This window comes from Clinocottus analis, unplaced genomic scaffold (assembly GCF_023055335.1).
Source record: "Clinocottus analis isolate CAN_PGR_092001 unplaced genomic scaffold, fCliAna1.0.p SCAF_10, whole genome shotgun sequence".
Taxonomy (NCBI): Eukaryota; Metazoa; Chordata; class Actinopteri; order Perciformes; family Cottidae; genus Clinocottus; species Clinocottus analis.
The window spans coordinates 7,472,672-7,492,491 of record NW_027175821.1 but is presented as its reverse complement, the minus strand read 5'-3'; the positions used below and the strand labels follow the sequence as shown (position 1 = coordinate 7,492,491).

The window sequence follows — 19,820 nt, the reverse complement described above, 5'->3', positions numbered from 1 at the left end:
TCCCCCCACAATGGCTGACTCGCAAGGTACGGACGATTACGCAACCAGTGGGAGGAAAGGGGCTACAACAGGGTAGTGGCGTTAGGGATGGATGATCCATTTTTCTGGATAAAAGGTTTGACAAAGTGGATGACTTCTGCGTGAGAATGGGGCACAACACAAGTCCTATTTGCTCAAGGCTGGCCACAGGTCAATTACGTTGTAACTGTCACTGGTAAGGAAAGCTATGAATGATGCAGAGTGAAATGGAAAGAGGCAGAAACTGAAAGGTGAATGACCAGTCCTGTGAATCTAAAGAGAGAGGACCATCATATAGTTGGTGGAGTCAGGGTGTGTGAGTACTTCAGGCCCACGGAGCAATCAACCTGAGATTACAGTGTTTATAGTGCATGTACAGTTGATAATTACAGGTTAACCTCTGACAGCTTATTTGTGTTTTCATGTAAGTTTCCACCTCTGTTTGATCTTAAACCAACAAAGGGACAGGCCACAACAAGTGCTCTGTTTACAGTGGGAAAGAGGAGAGACGTCACAGAGGACCACGTTCCCAGTGTTATAGAGTGGAGACGCCTGGTTGGTGCAAAGTCAACTTCATTTTGCAATAGAACCAGCAATAAAATGTTAAAAGGGTATGAAATAAAGGCTGAATATCTAAACGAACAAGTTAACAACACTATAAAACAACCAAAGCTAAATCATGGAGATACGTTTTTACATGTCGACAAAGTGTTTTAACAAGCAAGTAAAAGAAGAGATCAAACTCATTAAATGCATCTAAAGAAAACAGCTGCAGGATAAAAAAGATACAAATTGTCTTAATAAAAGAGAAACGACACGACAGACAAGTAAATAAAAAATGAGAGTGATTCTGCTTGTCTCACACTGGTCCAGGGTAGAATACAATATCAGACGATCATCTTCACAGCACACATCCACACTGGCAGCCAGGGGGAGTCTCCTCTAATCCTTCCCCACCCCAGACATCCCGTCTCTGGGATTGCACGTCACTGGATGCCCCCTCAGGTGGATCTAAATGAGATCTGGCAAAGCCGGGATCAGTGGAGTTTTCCATCCACAGAGACTTTTTACATGGGAGATTTAGTCTAAAACCCTTAGAGAAGTCACATATTCACCATTAAAATGCAGTGCAGTGTGAAACGTACCCAGTGTTTTCTTTAAAACATTGCCAGAAGAAAAGCAATGTTCGACAATGCACTGCTCTCTTCGGGCAATAGAAGGAAGTCTTGAAGAGAAATAGGGGTCTGCAGTAGCGTGGTGATTATGCCAGAGGTGGTTGCTGTCGTAACTCCACAGGGTGAATAAAAGCCATCAGGGTTGGAGAGGGTGTCAGTCAGCCGGTGTAATTGATAGCAGAGACTGACAGCTGCTGTCATGAAAGGTGTCACTAGGTCCTACATACTGTCAGTCTCGAGGGACACATAAGAAGAGGAGCAGACAAGGTGAAATGAGAGAGGTCAGGGAGACAAATGGACAACATGATGAATGCAGCGATTCAAAGGATCTCAAGGCCCGGCCCGGCCCGGCCCGGCCCGGCCCGGCCCTGGCACCTTCACTGCACACATCGCCACTGGCCTGGCCTGTTCATGCTCTCTGACTCTAATGAACAGGAACAGAAAGGGTTAAACCTTATTAGATGACTTGAATTATGACAAACGATGATAATCTTTCAATTTGTATTTCCCCCCCCATCTCAATAGCTTCAAATGAATGCCACTGGCAGAAGGTGAAATTAACTTAAAATAGAGCCCATCTGTATGTTTCCACCTGCACATAATAACTTTTAATCAATAACCCCAGAGAAATTAAACTTAACTTCAAACAGATACAGACATTTTTACAGCAGTGCATTTTTCTAAATAGTTGTGTTGTTCAGACACAACTTCCAACCACAAAATGTGCGGCTATAAAACATCAGTCTGCACCTGACAAATGTCTAAATAAAGGCCAGGAGCATGAATCAAGCTGCTAGTACCTGATGATTAACCTGGATGGCAGCTAGAAGTTCAATATGCTGGCCTGTTTTCCACAAAGTGCGGTCATTCTAGCGCACTTAAAAAAAAATAGGGACAGCAATACCCTCAATCAAGATATTTTTAAAGCTTCACACACAAAAGTGTCTCAACTTTGTCTCACTGTGTTTGAGTGTCAACGGTCACAGTAGGTGTGCTGGGCTGCACCACAACACCAAAGATGCTCCTGAGGAAATGACTGGTCCTGTCTTAAAGAGGGGAAGCTTCGAGTAACAAATATGTGCATTGCTGCAGGCTGTAAAGCAATAAAGTGTTGCACTCATGCAGACACACACCATGGTAAGTGCGGCCATTTCTTTCTTTTTTTCCACTGAGTTCTGTGTGAAGACAGCTGACACATTCTAAAAGCACATAGTCCATCTCCTGGCCCTTCTTTGAAAGATGCACTCGGTGGAATTGGGTCACTAATCATTGTCACTTAGGTCTTGCCAAGTCAGCATCATAAAGTGAAATTCAACTTGTTTGTGAATTTTTAGTTGATGGTTTGAATCTATTTATGTCCTAAAAATTAAATAAATACTTGTGTAGCATTCCCGTAGGGACAGAGCATCATTTCTGAATTATACTACCTCTGGAAAACATTAATAACACAAAACAAAATCAGGAGGACTCATTGATCAGAAGGCCTGAGATACATGATGGCTGTTCCAGATGTGTGCCAGCAAGAGAAAAATCCCCCATTCCAGTAAATATGTTTTCTCTTAGCTCATGCAATGCAAGACAGCTTTCTGTTATGAGTCACCAAACAGAGCAAAAGAATATCTAACTAATGAACGAATAAATCCCTCTGTGTCCCAAAGCAACCCTATTCAAGTATATTTGAAAGCATACCAAAACACCACACACAATGTGGGTCATCAGCTTGCATTGGATCTTTTCCTCAACTAAATGGGCTGAAATAATTTAGGCCACTCTTTTGGTAACAACAGTTTTCTGGCCTGGCAATTAATCGGCACAAAAAACTCCCAATATCTCATGGATATGCTGAGATTTTAATAATGGCTAAATTGACCCGTGTGTAAATGAACCGCTTGCGCTCACATGTTTCCTAAAATAGCTTGTATGAAAGCAGGGTCTGTTGTGGAAAGCTGTCAACGACCCTTTAGGCAGGGGAAGATGCGTTCACCCTGACCGCCTTCCTACTCCTGCACAAAGATAAAGCATGTCAGATGCAATTGTCATAGACACACAGTGCCCATGACATCATTCTGTGCACAAGTGACCACTAAGCAGTGTGAAGAGTGAGAGCAAAGAGGAGGAACGCGAGGAAGAGTACACAAACCCTGCACCATAGGCATGCTTTGAGCACACAGAGCAAAGCCAACATGGGCAATGATGTCAACTACTTTCCCATAGAGGGACTATGGGAAAAACTGTGGTGCAGCAAGCAGTAGCCCCCTTTTCAACATCTTCAGGGCAGAATGGCATGTTAATGACTATCACTTCAGGGGCCACATCCTTAAAACTGACGTGTTGACCATGAATTCATTGAGACTATACTGTGCATATGGGAGAATAACATGAGGGCCTGGGTTGCCTTAAATCCCAAAAGTTTCAATTTTATATTGATCGAAGTCTGTAATAAAACTGGGATATTGACCAAAATGCTCATATATGTTATTAAACTGAAGCAAAGTATCCTTCGGTGGTATGAAATGTGCAACAACTATGTAATAATTGAAGACTAACCCCATATCATAACACCACCCAGGGAACTTTATTGCCAACGACAGATGAGTAAATGCCATGCATGTAGGACCTGCAAGAATAACTAATTCTAAGGCAAATCTATATTCAGAGACACTTTGCATGACGCCAGAAAACTTTATTTCATATAGGTTTACAGAGGCTGCCCTCTGTTGGTGATTCTGAATCTTGCATTTGTACAGAGGCCCACATTCAGTAGTACTGCTTTCACTGGATGCCTATATTGGACACATATTTGGTCAAGCTCCAGATCCCTTATACTAACATCAATCACAGATCAACAATATTGTTACACTCAAGTAGGATTCTGGATAACTGGGCGGGTTAGGGTTAGTTAGTTTTCTTCTTTTATATAATTCAATCTTACAAATAATGTAATTAAAAATACTGTATTCCCCTGGACATTAGAATGGCACATGTGCTACACAAAACGGCTAATGAAATCGAGTTATTACATTATTGTAAATTATTACCAAAGCAAAATATATGGAGTTATGTTCTAATTAATGAAATGGTTCCAGTTCCTCTTTGTAAACACAAGACGTTTGCAGTGTTAACTTGTGGTACTGTTTGACATTAACTGTTTCTAGGAATCGGAGCAGCATTTCTAATGTAACTACAATAAAAAAAAAGCGCGTACCTTAGTGTGTACAGCTGTATACTTAAAAGTGTGTAAGGTACATTTGAATGTACAGCCCACTACAAGTAAGTCTACAATACAAGCCTGCATGCATGATTGAATCATAAAAGTTAGTATCTTGTATTATTCGTTCTGTAACCTTATATATAGACTGCAGACTTTGGGCATGTCAGACATATTTATAAGTCATGCCATGTTGTAATCGATAAGCAAACCATGTCATGAACATGTTCTCAAGAACACTCTGATATGGATATGACTTGCACTCTGGCTCACTGCACCAATGTGTTCTTCCGCGCAACATCATTTTCCAATCGTTTTATTTTCAACTATTAAATGTATAACGCCGGATTAGCAAACACTACTTTTATCCTGAATTATACGAATGATTGTTTTGCTAATACGACATGTATTACAATTCTGCATGCTTGTCTCTTCGTAATGACGATAGGCGGAACTAGTTTCTCTCAAAAAACGAGTTCTACCAGTTCCGCCATTTTATGTTCCACAGCAGCTTTGTTGTGAGGAGAAACCACCTTGAATCACAATAGCACGTTTTTAGTATGAGGTTAGCTGTTAGGGATTGTAGAGAGGTTAGATGATGCATTAATACACGACTATTCACACACCACTGCAAGAGCTTCACCGAGCGCTGCACGGAAAAGAGAAGATAAGTCTCACGGACGCTAGCTAACGTTACTTAGCTTCCCTGGCAACGTGTTTGCTGGTCGCAGCCGACAAAGACGACTGCTCGTCGCACACCTTTCTCTGGAACGGTAATCTGCCCGAAGACACATTGACGACCACCGTGAAATACTCGAAGACTGAGGAGATGGCGACCTCAGTGGGAAACGTGGCTGACAGCACAGGTTGGTTGATATTATTAAGCTAAACATTAGCGAAATGGAGCTGCGAAGACGACGTTATCTCGTGTTAAAACGGGATGTTGGCTGTTGGGAGTGCCTCGAAAGTAGCTCACAATTATTCTGATTAATATAACAAACAAATGTAACTTACCAAAGGTTATGTTTTCACCAATGCAGTACGTATTGACACATATCAATACATAACGCTCATTTTATTGGCAACGTAGGCCCAGTTCATGCCCCTCCACTCATATTCTTGCTTTAGTCTCCTGGTACGCTATCGTAAGGTGGCGTTGCTAATTCGTAGCAGGCTGAAATGGATATATTGAAATAGTTTACGAGCGTCTATTTGACGGCCTAACGTTACATTTCGGGCAAGTGTGCAAACATCAGAGGTATTCCCTCGTATACAGTCTGTGGTTTAGCCTCAGACAGTTTTCATTGACGCCAGCTAGTTAACTGTTAAGTAAGCTAACGTGCCTGCTAGTCATAACGATGCCGTTGTATTATTTCGCTCACGAGGCTACTTTAATGAAAATGTCCTTTCGTTAAAAATGGTTCTGGGTTCTGATATCTGTTGGAAGGCGCGAGAGATCAGTATCATAACCAGCGCGCGCGGCCCCTGCAGAGTCACGCTTCTAAAAATGACCGCCTAGACGTCATTGTCTGTCGTAGATTCACATGGTTAATGACGTTTTTTTGGTGTTAAAACCATTTTCGTATTTATCCTAAACGAGCTTACTGGTCGTGCATCTGAATGCAGCCAGTTCTTCACGTTATTTAGCTTAAGGTTAATGTTGCATTATGACAGGGTGCTTTATGTAATCGAGGCTGTCCATCCTACGTTCTAGCATATTACGTAACGTTTATGGGTGTATGAACCTGATCTGCCATAATCTTAGTGTGCTCTGGCATCAGTGTGCCGTTGCGTGCATCCACTGTACACCAGTTATACCATGTCCCCAAAACATCAGTGCTTCTCCACCCATCTTTCTGTACACAGGCATGCATGACATGTCTGTGGCATGTTGTTTATGCCACACCCTGTGTCATTTGACCCAAAGTGACTCTTTAGTTTCATCTATATCAATATATTTAATAGAACAATGGTTCATCATAAAACACGCACAGGATGAGGAGTAAATCAATATCCACAATCTAATCTGTCTGCTATATTAAGACTGGTATTGAAAAGCAATTGAAGGCTGTACTGTCAAGCTTTTATTGATCTTTTAAACCTTAATGTCAATTTGTTGTCAAAACTTCTGAATTTCTCCCAGTATATCACCCACATTTCATGCATTGATTGAGGTTTATTTGAAATAGTATCCCATTAATATATTTTTTTGTTAATCACTATAACATATTGGAACTGATCTGGAAACCTAGCACACTGTAGCTCGGAAATTCTTTGTATCTGCCCTTGTTGAGGTCTTTCAGCTGAGTGTTCTTGTTTAAAATCATTATACTGCTGAAACATATACACTAAATACAATATAGTGTGTATGCAGTTTGTCTTCAAAGGAGATTCATTCTCCAAAGTTGTTACCAACAGTATTCTGCAATTAAGTAATGCAATTTTATGACAACGTTATATTTTGTCATGCATTAAAAAAAAAACAGTAACACTGCAATTAGGTATATTGAACAGATAATTAATCTTTAATCCAATCTACGGCCCCAAAATGGAAATTTGCAATGGAACATTCTTTAAGATTTGTCTCTTATTTAATTTTGTTTTCATTTGTCTGCTTTAATTTCTTCATCACATCTAACATGTTGTTTTCCCCCCTCCTTGGGATGTGTTGGTGCTCCAGAACCGACAAAACGTATTCTTTCCTTCCAAGGGTTGGCTGAGCTGGCGCACCGGGAGTATCAGTCAGGGGACTTTGAGGCCGCTGAGCGCCACTGCATGCAGCTTTGGAGACAGGAGCCTGATAACACAGGCGTGCTGCTGCTCCTGTCCTCCATCCACTTCCAGTGCCGAAGACTCGACAGGTGAGGTGTGGGGAGCTGAGTCGACGCATACTGAGCAGCAGGCAGTGGCAGAAAATAATGGGACTTTAAGTGCACACATCTGGCCTGGGGAGTCAATTACAGCAACTAATCGGTCCTATGGAAATCCTGTTGCTCGATTTGGTCTCGCTCTGTTGCTTTTGTGATTCTAACACTGTTTCGGTGGTGGCAATATCCTTGCTTTACAGGTGCCATGGTTTCGGGTCTTGCAAGTTACAGGTTTAAACATTCAATTTTGTTCACTTTTTTCTATTCCTCCAGTGTGCCCAATGCCAGCAGTATACTCCGAAATAATTTAAATTTCAGGTGTTGTCGTATTATTGTCAAAGAACTGAGCAAATAATGGCCGTTGGGTTACTTGTCTTTTATACATTGTTGAATTTGGAGTATACTGCTTGCGGTACTAAACTTTGTATTCTGTGCACTCAAATAATGGACTCTGTCAGAATGGAAGTTAGTGAACTTTGTGTTTTCTTTGTCATGTATCCATATTTTCAGCATTTTAAGTCTATTCATCTTGAAGTGCTGTTTCAATATTTATCCACCTCTTGCTGCTGCTACACAAGGCATCCAGCAAACACTGCCAGCCGCTCTCTTCAGGATTGTGACCCATTCTGTACCCATTCTTTACAGGTCTGCTCACTTCAGCACTTTGGCCATCAAACAGAACCCAATGTTGGCTGAGGCCTACTCCAACCTGGGGAACGTGTACAAAGAGCGTGGGCAACTGCAGGAGGCCATAGAGCATTATCGCCATGCTCTGAGACTGAAACCAGATTTTATTGATGGCTACATCAACTTGGCAGCTGCTCTGGTTGCTGCAGGAGACATGGAGGGAGCAGTGCAGGCTTATGTGTCTGCCTTACAGTACAACCCTGTAAGTGCGGTGCCATTTGTTGAAATGCATTAAGAGTAACTTAACACTGGCTGAAAATCAGTTTATATACCCTCTCTAGTTGTCTCTGTTTTACTTCTGACCACAGCTGTTGTCCTGGAGTACATTTGTATTTTACCGCAGTAAAGTGAGAAGTGAAACTACAGGCGGACAGAAAAAAAATAGGCTTTTAGTGGGTGTTCCGTTACTCTTGAAATTTACAGCAAACTATTTGCTAATAATGCAAACATATTTTGACCAAAAACATTGATCTGCAGTTAATTGTAGCAGTAAAATTTAAAATGTTTGTTTCCCCCTCCCACAGGATCTTTATTGTGTACGTAGTGACTTGGGCAACTTGCTTAAAGCCCTTGGGCGTTTGGAAGAGGCCAAGGTATGTTACAGCGCATTGGCCTTTGTTTATATGTTTGTATTCTGCTGTAGTTTTTTTTCTTTTCATTTTTGTACATACACTTTTGTTTTTAGTGCCCCCACACCAAACAAAAAAAAAGCCATAGATATTGTTCCTGTTTCCTCTTTTTTTAAATTTTAAAGCCAAATCAAGTCCTTTCCCTTCAACCCTCACAGACCAGTGAAGGACAGGACATCTCATTTCTCGGAGTTGCAGTAAGCTTCTCATTTCATACTTACTTTTGAAGGTTTTCGGCTCCGATAAGTTTAAAAAAATAATAATATATATATATATATATAATCATAGTACACACTTTCTGGTGTTTCCTTTTTAAACAACTAGATATGTTTTTGTTTTTTAGTATAGTATACATATCACATTTGTCCCCAACCTGTATCTCTTTTAGTCCGAATGTCCTTTGGTTTGCCCCGACCTTTTACCAATGGTCAGCCCCTCTCCTTTCAGGAAGAAAGGCTGGAGTTTTTAAATTGAAACAGTTGATCTATATCGTCAATTTTGAACCTTGGCTAATGCATTTTCATATAGATTTTGGAGGGAAAATGCTGGCTCGGTCTTTGAAGAATATATGAACTGATGAGAAGCTAGTTTATCTTTGCAGTGCAAAAAGTAAGATGATTTCTAACCTAACCACTACACTCCAATATGGTTTATCAAGTGCCCAGTGACAAGCTTTTGGTCTCAGTTTGCTGTCAGTAGAGTTGCTGCCAGTGTGGGTTACACTTCCCTTTTGTCATTTTAAGACTTCGGTCTATATAAATAAAGGGGCTCCCTGGGATGAGTTTAATGTGGAGTTGTCTCAGTGGTTACAGGCCATCTTATTTCGTGCTAGAGGGGGGTAAAGGAGTGGGGAGGAGCATCAGGGAGTCACAAGCTCCCCTGCTCTGTCGCTCCACCCCCCGCGCGCTCGCTAAGGATTGGTGGAGTGTGCGCGCTGAGAGCTGCCTTCCTGACCCTTCAGCGTTGCCCTGTCAGTGCTGTGACCATGCTTTTCAAGCACACCTGCATTAGTTCTTCTTTTGACTAAGCTTGATAAATAAAAAATAAATTCAGCTGGCTATCTAACTGATATCCACTGCTGTTGAATAGTGTTAAACTGTGGGGTTATGAATGAATGCTCATTCTTAAGTGCCTTTTTAAATGGTTCCAAGTGTCGTCAGGCAGACAGCTCGCAATCTGCATTCCACCACCTGCGTCAGATGCTGGGTTAGAAAGACAGGCACGCGCAGCAACAGCGATGACTTCTTTATTTCAGAGCTTTGGAGGCTTCCAAATGCCAATAATTACACCACAGACCTTTCTCCCCACCCATTGGCCAGGATTCAAGAAAGCAAGCCAGGATAACGAAATCAAAGATTTATAAAGATTCAATGAAAATGCGTAAAGAAATGATTAATACTTCTTCCCTTTTCCTTCAAATATGTAATACTATTCCCAAAGAAATGGGATCAGTTCATTTGGCCAAGATCAAGCCAGTAACTGCCCTCCTTTAGTTTAATATGAAACCTGAATTCAACCTATATTTAACTGATGAAACTAAATATATCAAAGCCTTTCTTCCCTCCCACTTACCCAAAAGCATTTATTTTGTTTTCTTTGAAATGAACTGTCATTGCATGGATGAGAACCTAAGTATAGTCTGTTTAATGTTTGTGTTTTGGAGGAACCTGTTTTATTTCCATATTTAAAAGCGAATGTATTGTTTGAAGACTTTTACTAACGATCTTGTTTTCTGATTTTGTCTCTTTTGGTTTTTCCACAACTGATATTGTTATTTAGAAGGTTTCAGGTGGGTGACAGACACTATTCCTGCGTAGGTGCCTGGCGGAAAGGAACACTAGGGCAGCCTCAGTCCTCTCCTCTTCTTCCAGCCAGCTGCGGCCACAACTCTGACAAAGTCCAAAAATATGGTAACGGGTTTGTAACTGACAACAAAAGAAAAACCACCTCACTTCATGCTCCTCTGTCTTGTGGCTTCCTTTTGAAGAGCAAAAGAAAAAAAGTAGCAAAACAAATTACAGTGAGCATTTCTTAAAATATGCTATACTAATAACCCAATTCACTATTAAGTAAAAAGAAACTAGGATTTGGAAGCAATAATCGTGAAAAACAAGTAAGAACCCTCTAACTCTTATGTCTTGTTTATTTTTCCTATTTTGTTTTGTTTTTCCTTCTTTATTTGGAGTTGCAGCGTTCTGATGATGCAGATAGTGCGCTGTGAGTCTACAGTAGCGCAGGGGCCGCGCAGCGATATCCTCCAAGCTACCAAAAAGGCGGAAAGCGCAAGCGTGCGACCCACAAACCTTCACTCCCTTTGGCCTGTTGGTTGCGGACCTCTCCCCACTCAAACCAGCCTCGCTCCCAAATGCCCCTCGATCTCAGACATAATTCGATGTTGAAAAACACAAATTTTGTTACATACAGTAAAACTGTTTGACCAATTCCATAACATTGTATTTCTTATTGGCTGTTTATTTCCAAATGCCCCCTATATTACCATCCCAGCGTAGCCACTGGTTGAACCCTCAATCCCCCCCTAAATTCTGTGATTTTTATGGGTGCTGAGTGTGTGTGCTAGTCTGGTGTTGCAGGTGTTCAGGGGTTGTTGGTCTGCAGCTGTTTACCGGGCCATTTAGCGAGCGCAGCAGCGAAAAATTACCTTTGCTATGCGCAAAGTCAAGCAAACGGCATGACATGGGGCATTGTGGTGGTGGCAATAAATGCACCACGCGCTCGCGTTTGTTGCGCATGCATTACAGGGACCATCACTTGCACAAACTGTCCAACATCCCAGGTTGTGAGATATCATACCCACATGAAATTTGGGCGCTTTTTTTTCTTCTCGATCTTAATATAATGTCCTACTTTGGGGGGTCAAACTAAACAAAGTTTATTTTATTAAGGACAGCATACTGTACCTGTGGGGACCACTTCATTTGGTGAGAACGTGGTCATAACTGATGGATGAGGGCATACGTGTGGGTTTTGGTTGGATCCGCGCAGCGTAGGAAAAAGCAATGCAGCTTAGCGCAGCAGAATTATGCACACGCGAGCCCATGCTGTAGACTCACTTTTTGCCATAATGGAGATTAGTCACTAATTTTGCTTTCTCTGCCCTTTTTGTTTTTTCTTACTTTTATTCTCAATCTTTTATTTGTTTTTATTTTACCATCCCTCCCCTCTACACACTATACCTCTCCCCTTCTACCTCTTCTCCTTTCCTATGGTTTTTCATTATAAACCCTTTGAAGGCATGCTACCTGAAAGCCATTGAGACTCAGCCCAACTTTGCAGTGGCTTGGAGCAACCTGGGCTGTGTATTCAATGCTCAAGGAGAGATATGGCTGGCTATACACCATTTTGAAAAGGTCAGTTGCACACATTTTTAGGGCTCTCGATTGTAACTGGAAAACCGGTGGTGTGTGAGTGTGCACGCATCAAATATATACATACATCTGTCATAACAGCGAGATTATCAGTGAAAATTATCTTTAGAAAAGAATGAGAATCTTGATTTTTGCATCCTGCTACTTTGTGGTCTATATTCTTGTTGTCCCATGTTTTTAAGCTTGGTTTAAATTTTTAGGCAGTGACTCTGGACCCAAATTTCCTTGACGCATACATCAATTTAGGAAATGTTTTGAAAGAGGCCCGCATCTTTGACAGGTGAGTTTTAACATGACCTAGTGTACAGTTTGACACTCCCTTTTATACATCTATGTCTAATCTTTTGTCTTTTAAAAGCACCACCCTACCACACCTTGTGGAATTTGAAATGAGTCAAGAACTTTGTAAATTCCTGCAGCTGTTCGCATACCATTGTTAAGGCAGGGCAGATTAATTGCACCTTCAGAATTCATCATGGCTGGAACTCAACTGCTGTATTTTCTGCTTTATTTTTAGAACTGAAGTTGTGTATGCTCGAATAGATGAAATGATATAAAATTGTCTACATTTTTGCAGTTGGACCATGAATGGCTTATCTTTTGTTTCCAGAGCTGTGGCTGGATACCTAAGAGCCCTGAGTCTGAGCCCCAACCACGCGGTTGTCCATGGAAACCTGGCTTGTGTTTACTACGAGCAAGGCCTCATTGATCTGGCTATTGACACCTACCGCCGCGCTATAGAATTGCAGCCCCACTTCCCCGATGCTTATTGCAATTTGGCAAATGCCCTCAAGGAGAAAGGCAATGTAAGGCAGCACTTTGTATGTCTCCTCTCAAGACAGTCTGACATACCACCATTTTTGAATAGGTCTCTAAAATTCAGAAGGAATTTAATGAATGTAATTTTTAAAAATGTGAATGTCTTTCCTAGGTGTCTGAAGCAGAAGAGTGCTACAACACAGCCTTGCGTTTGTGTCCAACCCACGCAGACTCTCTTAACAACTTGGCCAATATTAAGCGTGAGCAGGGCAACATTGAAGATGCAGTTCAGCTCTATAGGAAAGCACTTGAGGTGAGTTAAAAATTGACTGATATTTTCTGCTGCGAATAGGTCTGTTCAAAGAGACCATCATGTTTGCTGTAAAATTTTGCATGCTATTTATGTACAATTATTCTTAGTAACCCCTTTTTTTTAAATCAGGTGTTCCCAGAGTTTGCAGCAGCTCACTCCAACCTTGCCAGTGTCCTGCAGCAGCAAGGGAAACTGCAGGAGGCCCTCATGCACTACAAGGAGGCCATCAGGTCTGTAAAAATATGCTATAGATACCTGCTGACCTAGTTTGGATTAATGTTTTATTCTACAATATTTGATGCAAAACCTTCAATTCACCTGATGATATTGGTGTGAGGCCACGTCACTCAGATATTCATTTGGTTAATATGTACAATGTCCATGTTCTGTAGAGTTTAACCTGATGGTTATTTTTCCCATGTGCAGTCTTTTCGAAAGTAGAAGGTCATAAACTAAGTACAATTTTCACATAATGTAGTTGAGTGATGGTGTTGTAAACCAGACTTCCTGTTTGTTTTTAGAATTAGCCCTACATTTGCTGATGCCTACTCAAACATGGGCAATACACTAAAGGAAATGCAAGATGTACAGGGAGCGCTGCAATGCTACACCCGTGCCATCCAGATCAACCCTGCCTTTGCTGATGCTCACAGTAATTTGGCCTCTATCCACAAGGTAAGAATGATTCTTGATTTTATCTTTGGCAATATTCTCTTACAAGGCCCTACCTATCTCCAGGTTTAGCCAGCAGCAATGACATTGCAATCATTTTCTCAATAACATGTCAATTATATTTGCACATATGTATAAACAGTTAGAATTAGTCAATAACAGTGGAAGGGCTAATTGATTCCGTCAAGACCTTCATTTCTGGTTGAGGCAACTGATGATTTAGTTCCTAAAAGGGAAAGGATAATTGCAATGTTACTGTTTTTTAAAGAACATGATTGCTTTGTGGAGTTTCTTGCAGAATACACACTCATGCATACATGCCCATCTGTTTATGTGTGATGTAATGCATTTTGATTTTGTATTGTAATATTGTCCTTTGACTATTGACTAGGATTCTGGAAACATCCCAGAGGCCATTGCATCTTACCGCACAGCCTTGAAACTCAAGCCGGACTTCCCTGATGCTTACTGCAACTTGGCACATTGTCTGCAGGTATATTTATGGCAATGGATTTACAGTACATACAATAGTTACTTATTTTGTGCTCCTGTTGAATTAAAGTAAACTTTCTAATGTCTTATTTTTGTCACTCCCAGATTGTGTGTGACTGGACAGATTATGATGAGCGAATGAAGAAGCTTGTGAGCATCGTGGCTGACCAGCTGGACAAGAACCGCTTGCCCTCAGTGCACCCACACCACAGCATGCTGTATCCACTCTCTCACGGCTTCCGCAAGGCCATTGCTGAACGCCACGGAAACCTTTGTCTGGACAAGGTACACGCACTGATCAAAGCAAGTAAACTTTCATTCATTTTTGGGGGGGATGGAAGGTGGCTGGTGATGGCAGTGGCTGTCTGCAGGGATATGGGGAAGGTAAGGGATGGGCAAGATAATGGATGTATTTAAGTTTTGTAGATGGGAGGTGAAAGTTGGTGGTGAATGGGTTGCTTGCAGGGCCAGGGTTATGGTTTAAAGTTGGACATGAATTTTGATGAATCAATGTTTGTTATTGATGGATTATTCCAACATTGCTACAGTATGTGAAACAGTAACTGCCTATCCTGCTGTAGTTTTATTCTTACACTTTCTAATTCTACAGATTAATGCACTGCACAAACCTGCTTTTGAGCATCCAAAGGACCTGAAAGCTAGCGGTGGTCGTCTGCGTGTTGGCTACGTCAGCTCTGACTTCGGCAACCACCCTACTTCCCACCTCATGCAGTCCATTCCTGGAATGCACAATCCTGAGAAATTTGAGGTAGGTGATCTCAATTGTAATATACATTTTAGAAATTTAAACATTGACTGACATGGTAAATATATTACATTTTACAATGTATGGTCTTGCCAGTATTGGACTGAAATATTTGATAAATTGCGTGGAAGTAAATTTGAGCGTATGAGTCACCACTTTCTTTTTCCTCCAAGGTGTTCTGCTATGCGCTCAGTCCTGATGATAGTACCAACTTCCGTGTGAAAGTGGTAGCCGAGGCTCATCATTTCACAGACCTCTCACAGGTAACTGTTAAGATCTAGAGATGCTTCTTGTGTCTATTCACATTTTTAGTGATGTTTTTTTTTTAACTGACTGTTCATTTGAATATAAGTGTTGCTGTATACAATGTCAAAAACAAATATTTTTTACTAAAACTGGAACCTCTGTCTTGCAGATTCCTTGCAATGGCAAGGCAGCTGATCGTATTCACCAGGATGGAATTCACGTTCTGGTCAACATGAACGGATACACCAAGGGAGCCCGAAATGAGCTGTTTGCCCTCCGCCCTGCCCCCGTTCAGGTGAGCAATACATATGATTCCTGATAGACACAGAGTGGTAGCTTGGGGATAAATGTTACATGTGCAAATACATAACTGCATCTTCAGTCATATCAATGTCATTTCAACAGACTATGTGGCTGGGTTACCCTGGAACTAGTGGGGCTCCCTTCATGGACTACATCATCTCTGACAAGGAAACATCACCTTTGGATGTCGCTGACCAGTATTCTGAGAAACTGGCCTACATGCCCCATACTTTCTTCATCGGAGACCACGCCAACATGTTCCCCCACCTCAAGGTTTGTCCAGTCTGTCGAACTCTGCCGTTTGCATCTGTGAGCTGAGAGTCTTGTTTAAATACCAAACAAACGCAAAACAGGAAACGCCGTAAAATGTATTCAAATATTTGTTATTTTTTGGCCCCACAGAAAAAGGCTGTGATTGACTTCAAATCTAATGGACATATCTTTGACAACCGCATTGTTCTAAATGGTATTGATCTCAAGGCTTATTTGGACAGTCTGCCAGATGTGAAAGTGATAAAGGTGAGTTCAGAAAATGTCATGACGAAGAAATTGTTATTATAAGAATGTAAATGAAAAACCAGTGAACTAGTGAATTGCAATTTGAGCAAAACAATAAATAACTTTGTAATTTCTTTCTGACAATATTTGCCAATATCTGCTGATTCAGTTAAAGTTTTCTGGGTTAAAATATTTGCAATAAGTGATAAATTATGAACCTATCATATTGTTGAATGATTTTGCATTTAAGTTGAAACTGTTCTCTGTAACCAGATGAAGTGTGACAACAACCAGGAAACTACTGGGGACACAAACGGAGCTCTGTCTATGCCCGTAATCCCCATGAACACAGCAGCTGAAGCGATCATCAACATGATCAACCAAGGCCAAATCCAGGTCACAATCAATGGCTTCACTGTCAGCAATGGCCTGGCAACCACACAGGTATGTGTTTTAAATTGGACACTAGTCCATGTACATTTGAATCTTGATGGGTATAGCATGTGTCCAAAACATCTAAAAATGCAGAAACAAGACGAGTGTCAATTTAGCATGCTGCTTTTCCTGGTCGTTTCAACAGATAGGGTTTTAGTCTGTGACACTGGCCTTGCGGGGACAATGACTTCATGAAAGTAAAGTGGAAGACCAGAGCTGTTTGTTAGAGAAATGGTGGCACAATGGATTTGCTGTCAAAAAAGAATAATACTGTCCTGGCTTTTCAACCACAATATTATCACCAGTAGGCTCAGTACCATCAAGTGGCTTAAACAATTGAGATCTTTACCACTTGGTAACTTTCCGGGATGACAGCATAAAGATGAATCGCCTCCAAGCAATACTGTTTTTTCTCCCCATTTTAGATCAACAACAAAGCTGCGACTGGGGAGGAAGTGCCACGCACAATTGTTGTGACAACCCGCTCCCAGTATGGTCTCCCAGAAGACTCCATTGTCTACTGCAACTTTAACCAGCTCTACAAGATTGACCCCCCGACTCTTCAGATGTGGGCCAACGTAAGTTGGGTAAACTTGGTTAAAAAATTCTTTGGATGTTCCTCTGTGCTGTTTTAAAACTCTTCTCTCCCTGCAGATCCTGAAGCGTGTGCCCAACAGCGTGCTGTGGCTTCTTCGATTCCCGGCTGTTGGCGAGCCCAACATCCAGCAGTACGCTCAGAATATGGGTCTGCCTGGCTCTCGCATAGTCTTCTCTCCTGTGGCCCCCAAGGAGGAGCATGTAAGAAGGGGCCAGCTGGCGGATGTGTGTCTCGACACTCCTCTGTGCAATGGTCACACCACAGGCATGGATGTTCTCTGGGCTGGAACACCCATGGTCACCATGCCAGGTTAGGAAACTATCAAGGGACAGACTAACAACTGTTACTCATTTGATACAAATGTTTTAGTCAATCTTACGCTGCAGTTGCAGCCATTTAACAAATTTGAAAATGTTGGATTTCCTGTGACAAAATACCATGTATGCCTTTTAATTGTAAAATGTATTTTTCAAGGTGAGACCCTTGCCTCCCGTGTGGCTGCCTCACAACTCAACTGTCTGGGCTGCCCTGAGCTAATAGCACAGAGTCGTCAGGATTATGAGGACTTAGCAGTCAAACTGGGCTCTGACATGGAATTGTAAGTAAAATTTGATCGACTTCTTTTGAGGAAAAAAAACTATTTTGTTAAACTCTGACTTTTTTATTTGTCTCCATCAGCCTGAAGATGGTCCGAGCGCGCGTTTGGAAGCAGCGAATCTGCAGCCCTCTTTTCAATACCAAGCAGTACACGATTGACCTGGAGAGGCTGTATCTGCAGATGTGGGAGCACCATAGCAATGGCAAAAAGCCGGAACCCCTGATCAATATCCATTCAGTAGAGGCCAGTGAAAATGCCTGAACTGGAAACGCGCTGCATTTTTGTCCCTTTTTATACCCCAGTCAAGTCCAGCCGTCCTCACCATCTTTTTTTTCCCCTCTTTTTTTAAACCATTATTGACACTCTTGCTTGGACTGGTCAGTGTCCACTCCAACCCTCTCCCTCAATGATTGGCTTTATTGCTCTCATCTAATATAATTGGGACTCTTATTTGTAAAGGAGCCTACCGATGTACACATTTTTTCCCCCATCACATCTGTTGTTTCATCACACCTGCATTTCCTGAGCCAGATGCAGCCTAAGACTTTCTGGCATCTCGTCTGAGACTCTTGTCCTAAAACACAGTATATTTAGTGCGCATGAGAGGATTGTGAATGCCCTGCTAACCCTTCTGTATTTGGATGTGTGGACTTTTTTTTTTCACCTGTCAGTGTGTGTACAGGATTACCTGCAGCTTGTGGAGAGAATGCCCAGCCGTTATTTCTTGTTGATCTATTTATAAATGGATTAAGAGTGTTGTGTTTTAAAAAGACAATGTTGCATCGTTGTAACTTTTAAGTTCCATCAGCTTTAACATGCAATTGTAAAACTTGCATTGCGACAAAGATTGCTCTTTAGTTTGTCTTAAACTGTTTAAATACTACAATAAGTAGATGTGCAAGTTTTGAGGAATGTGATCTAAATGAAGACTTCTTCCCTTCACCAAGAGCCAGATTTGACTAATTCTGTCAGTCGAGGAATATGTTCAATGGCTGTTGTCCTGTTTTGATGTCAGACCACGCTTGTGAAAAAGATTGGACAAAGCTGGTCAAAGGAGCTTCAATTCATTGGAAAGAGCATACGTTTCAGTTTAGATGTCAAAGCTGTTCACAAATTGATCTTGTTTTTTAATCACACAAACCAGGAACGGCCTAGGTAAGTATTTTCTAAGCGTTTTTTTGTTTCTTTTTGTATTGTCTGTTAACTGTATGCTGTCTATGATGCCGCAAAGTTCTAAATATGATTAAAAAGAATAAAAAGATGGCAGAACTCTGATATTGTCTGAAGCAGTTTCTTGATTTAGTTGTTGGTAGGAACAAGTAAAAAAAGCCAAAACCTTTTCGTTGTTTAAACGGCTAGCATACAATGCTTGGTAGAGATGATTGTAAATGACAAATGTACATAAAAGTAACAGTGTGTCAGATCCACACTAAAAGTTTGCGTTCGCACTAAGTAGGTAATACACGTACAGTAAAAAAATTCATAAAACCTTGTGTATGTCTGCCAGTGAGCGATTTCCTTTTATACATCCTAAATCAAAAATGTTAATGTACGCAACTGGTTCAGGCTCTACATGCCCACATTTACGCATTTACGGTCAAGTCAAAGCACTTTATGAATGTTGATGCAAAGCAATGAGTTGATCGTTGTGTCGTTATGGTGAATCATAGAGAGGAACACTCGTTCACTCCCAGTTCTTCCATCTAATCAGTCCTAACAGTGCCAGAATATATATCATGCAACATAACCATTATAAATGGATAAAAGAGATGAACGAATTAATTATTATTATAATTGTCAGAATCAGAATGATTTATTCCCATGTACGCTATCACATGCAAGGAATTTGTACTGGCAGGAGGTGCATACATTTAACATTGAGACAAACATTTAACAGTAAACGGAGTGCAATATTTACAAAGAAATCTAAAAATCTGAATCTACAGTAAAATACAGTAAATACAAAATTAATGTTAAAATAAGTATCATGATTATATTAAGGATTAGTGTTATTAATACTCTATAAGAATTATTGTTATCATAATTATAATCATATTGCACATGTGGAGGGCAGCATTCTCTAAATCTCACTTTGTATTTGTAAAAACAGTAAACGTTATTCAGTTCTCAGTCTTTTATTTTGACGGGCGGCTAACCGGAAACGACTCTT

At 41.0% G+C, this 19,820-nt stretch overlaps 1 protein-coding gene across 7 annotated transcripts; it reads left to right on the top strand.

Annotated features, from left to right (window-relative positions):
* The first annotated feature begins 4,883 nt into the window (after positions 1–4,883).
* On the top strand, positions 4,884–18,925 carry LOC137790708 (UDP-N-acetylglucosamine--peptide N-acetylglucosaminyltransferase 110 kDa subunit). 7 transcript variants are annotated; one of them, XM_068585196.1, is made up of 22 exons: positions 4,884–5,267; positions 7,112–7,262; positions 7,914–8,157; positions 8,480–8,548; positions 11,836–11,952; positions 12,171–12,250; positions 12,548–12,776; positions 12,902–13,042; positions 13,172–13,272; positions 13,564–13,717; positions 14,106–14,207; positions 14,312–14,509; positions 14,817–14,975; positions 15,146–15,235; positions 15,388–15,513; positions 15,624–15,794; positions 15,924–16,040; positions 16,293–16,463; positions 16,880–17,032; positions 17,109–17,361; positions 17,527–17,650; positions 17,731–18,925. In XM_068585196.1, the coding sequence occupies exons 1-22, from the start codon at positions 5,231–5,233 to the stop codon at positions 17,909–17,911; spliced, it is 3,168 nt and encodes a 1,055-aa protein (XP_068441297.1). In that variant the 5' UTR covers positions 4,884–5,230; the 3' UTR covers positions 17,912–18,925. The 7 variants fall into 7 exon arrangements, with proteins under 7 accessions (XP_068441297.1, XP_068441289.1, XP_068441281.1 ...); XM_068585188.1 differs by having other exon boundaries at positions 7,082–7,262; positions 14,312–14,491; XM_068585180.1 differs by having other exon boundaries at positions 7,082–7,262.
* The last annotated feature ends 895 nt before the right edge of the window (positions 18,926–19,820 follow it).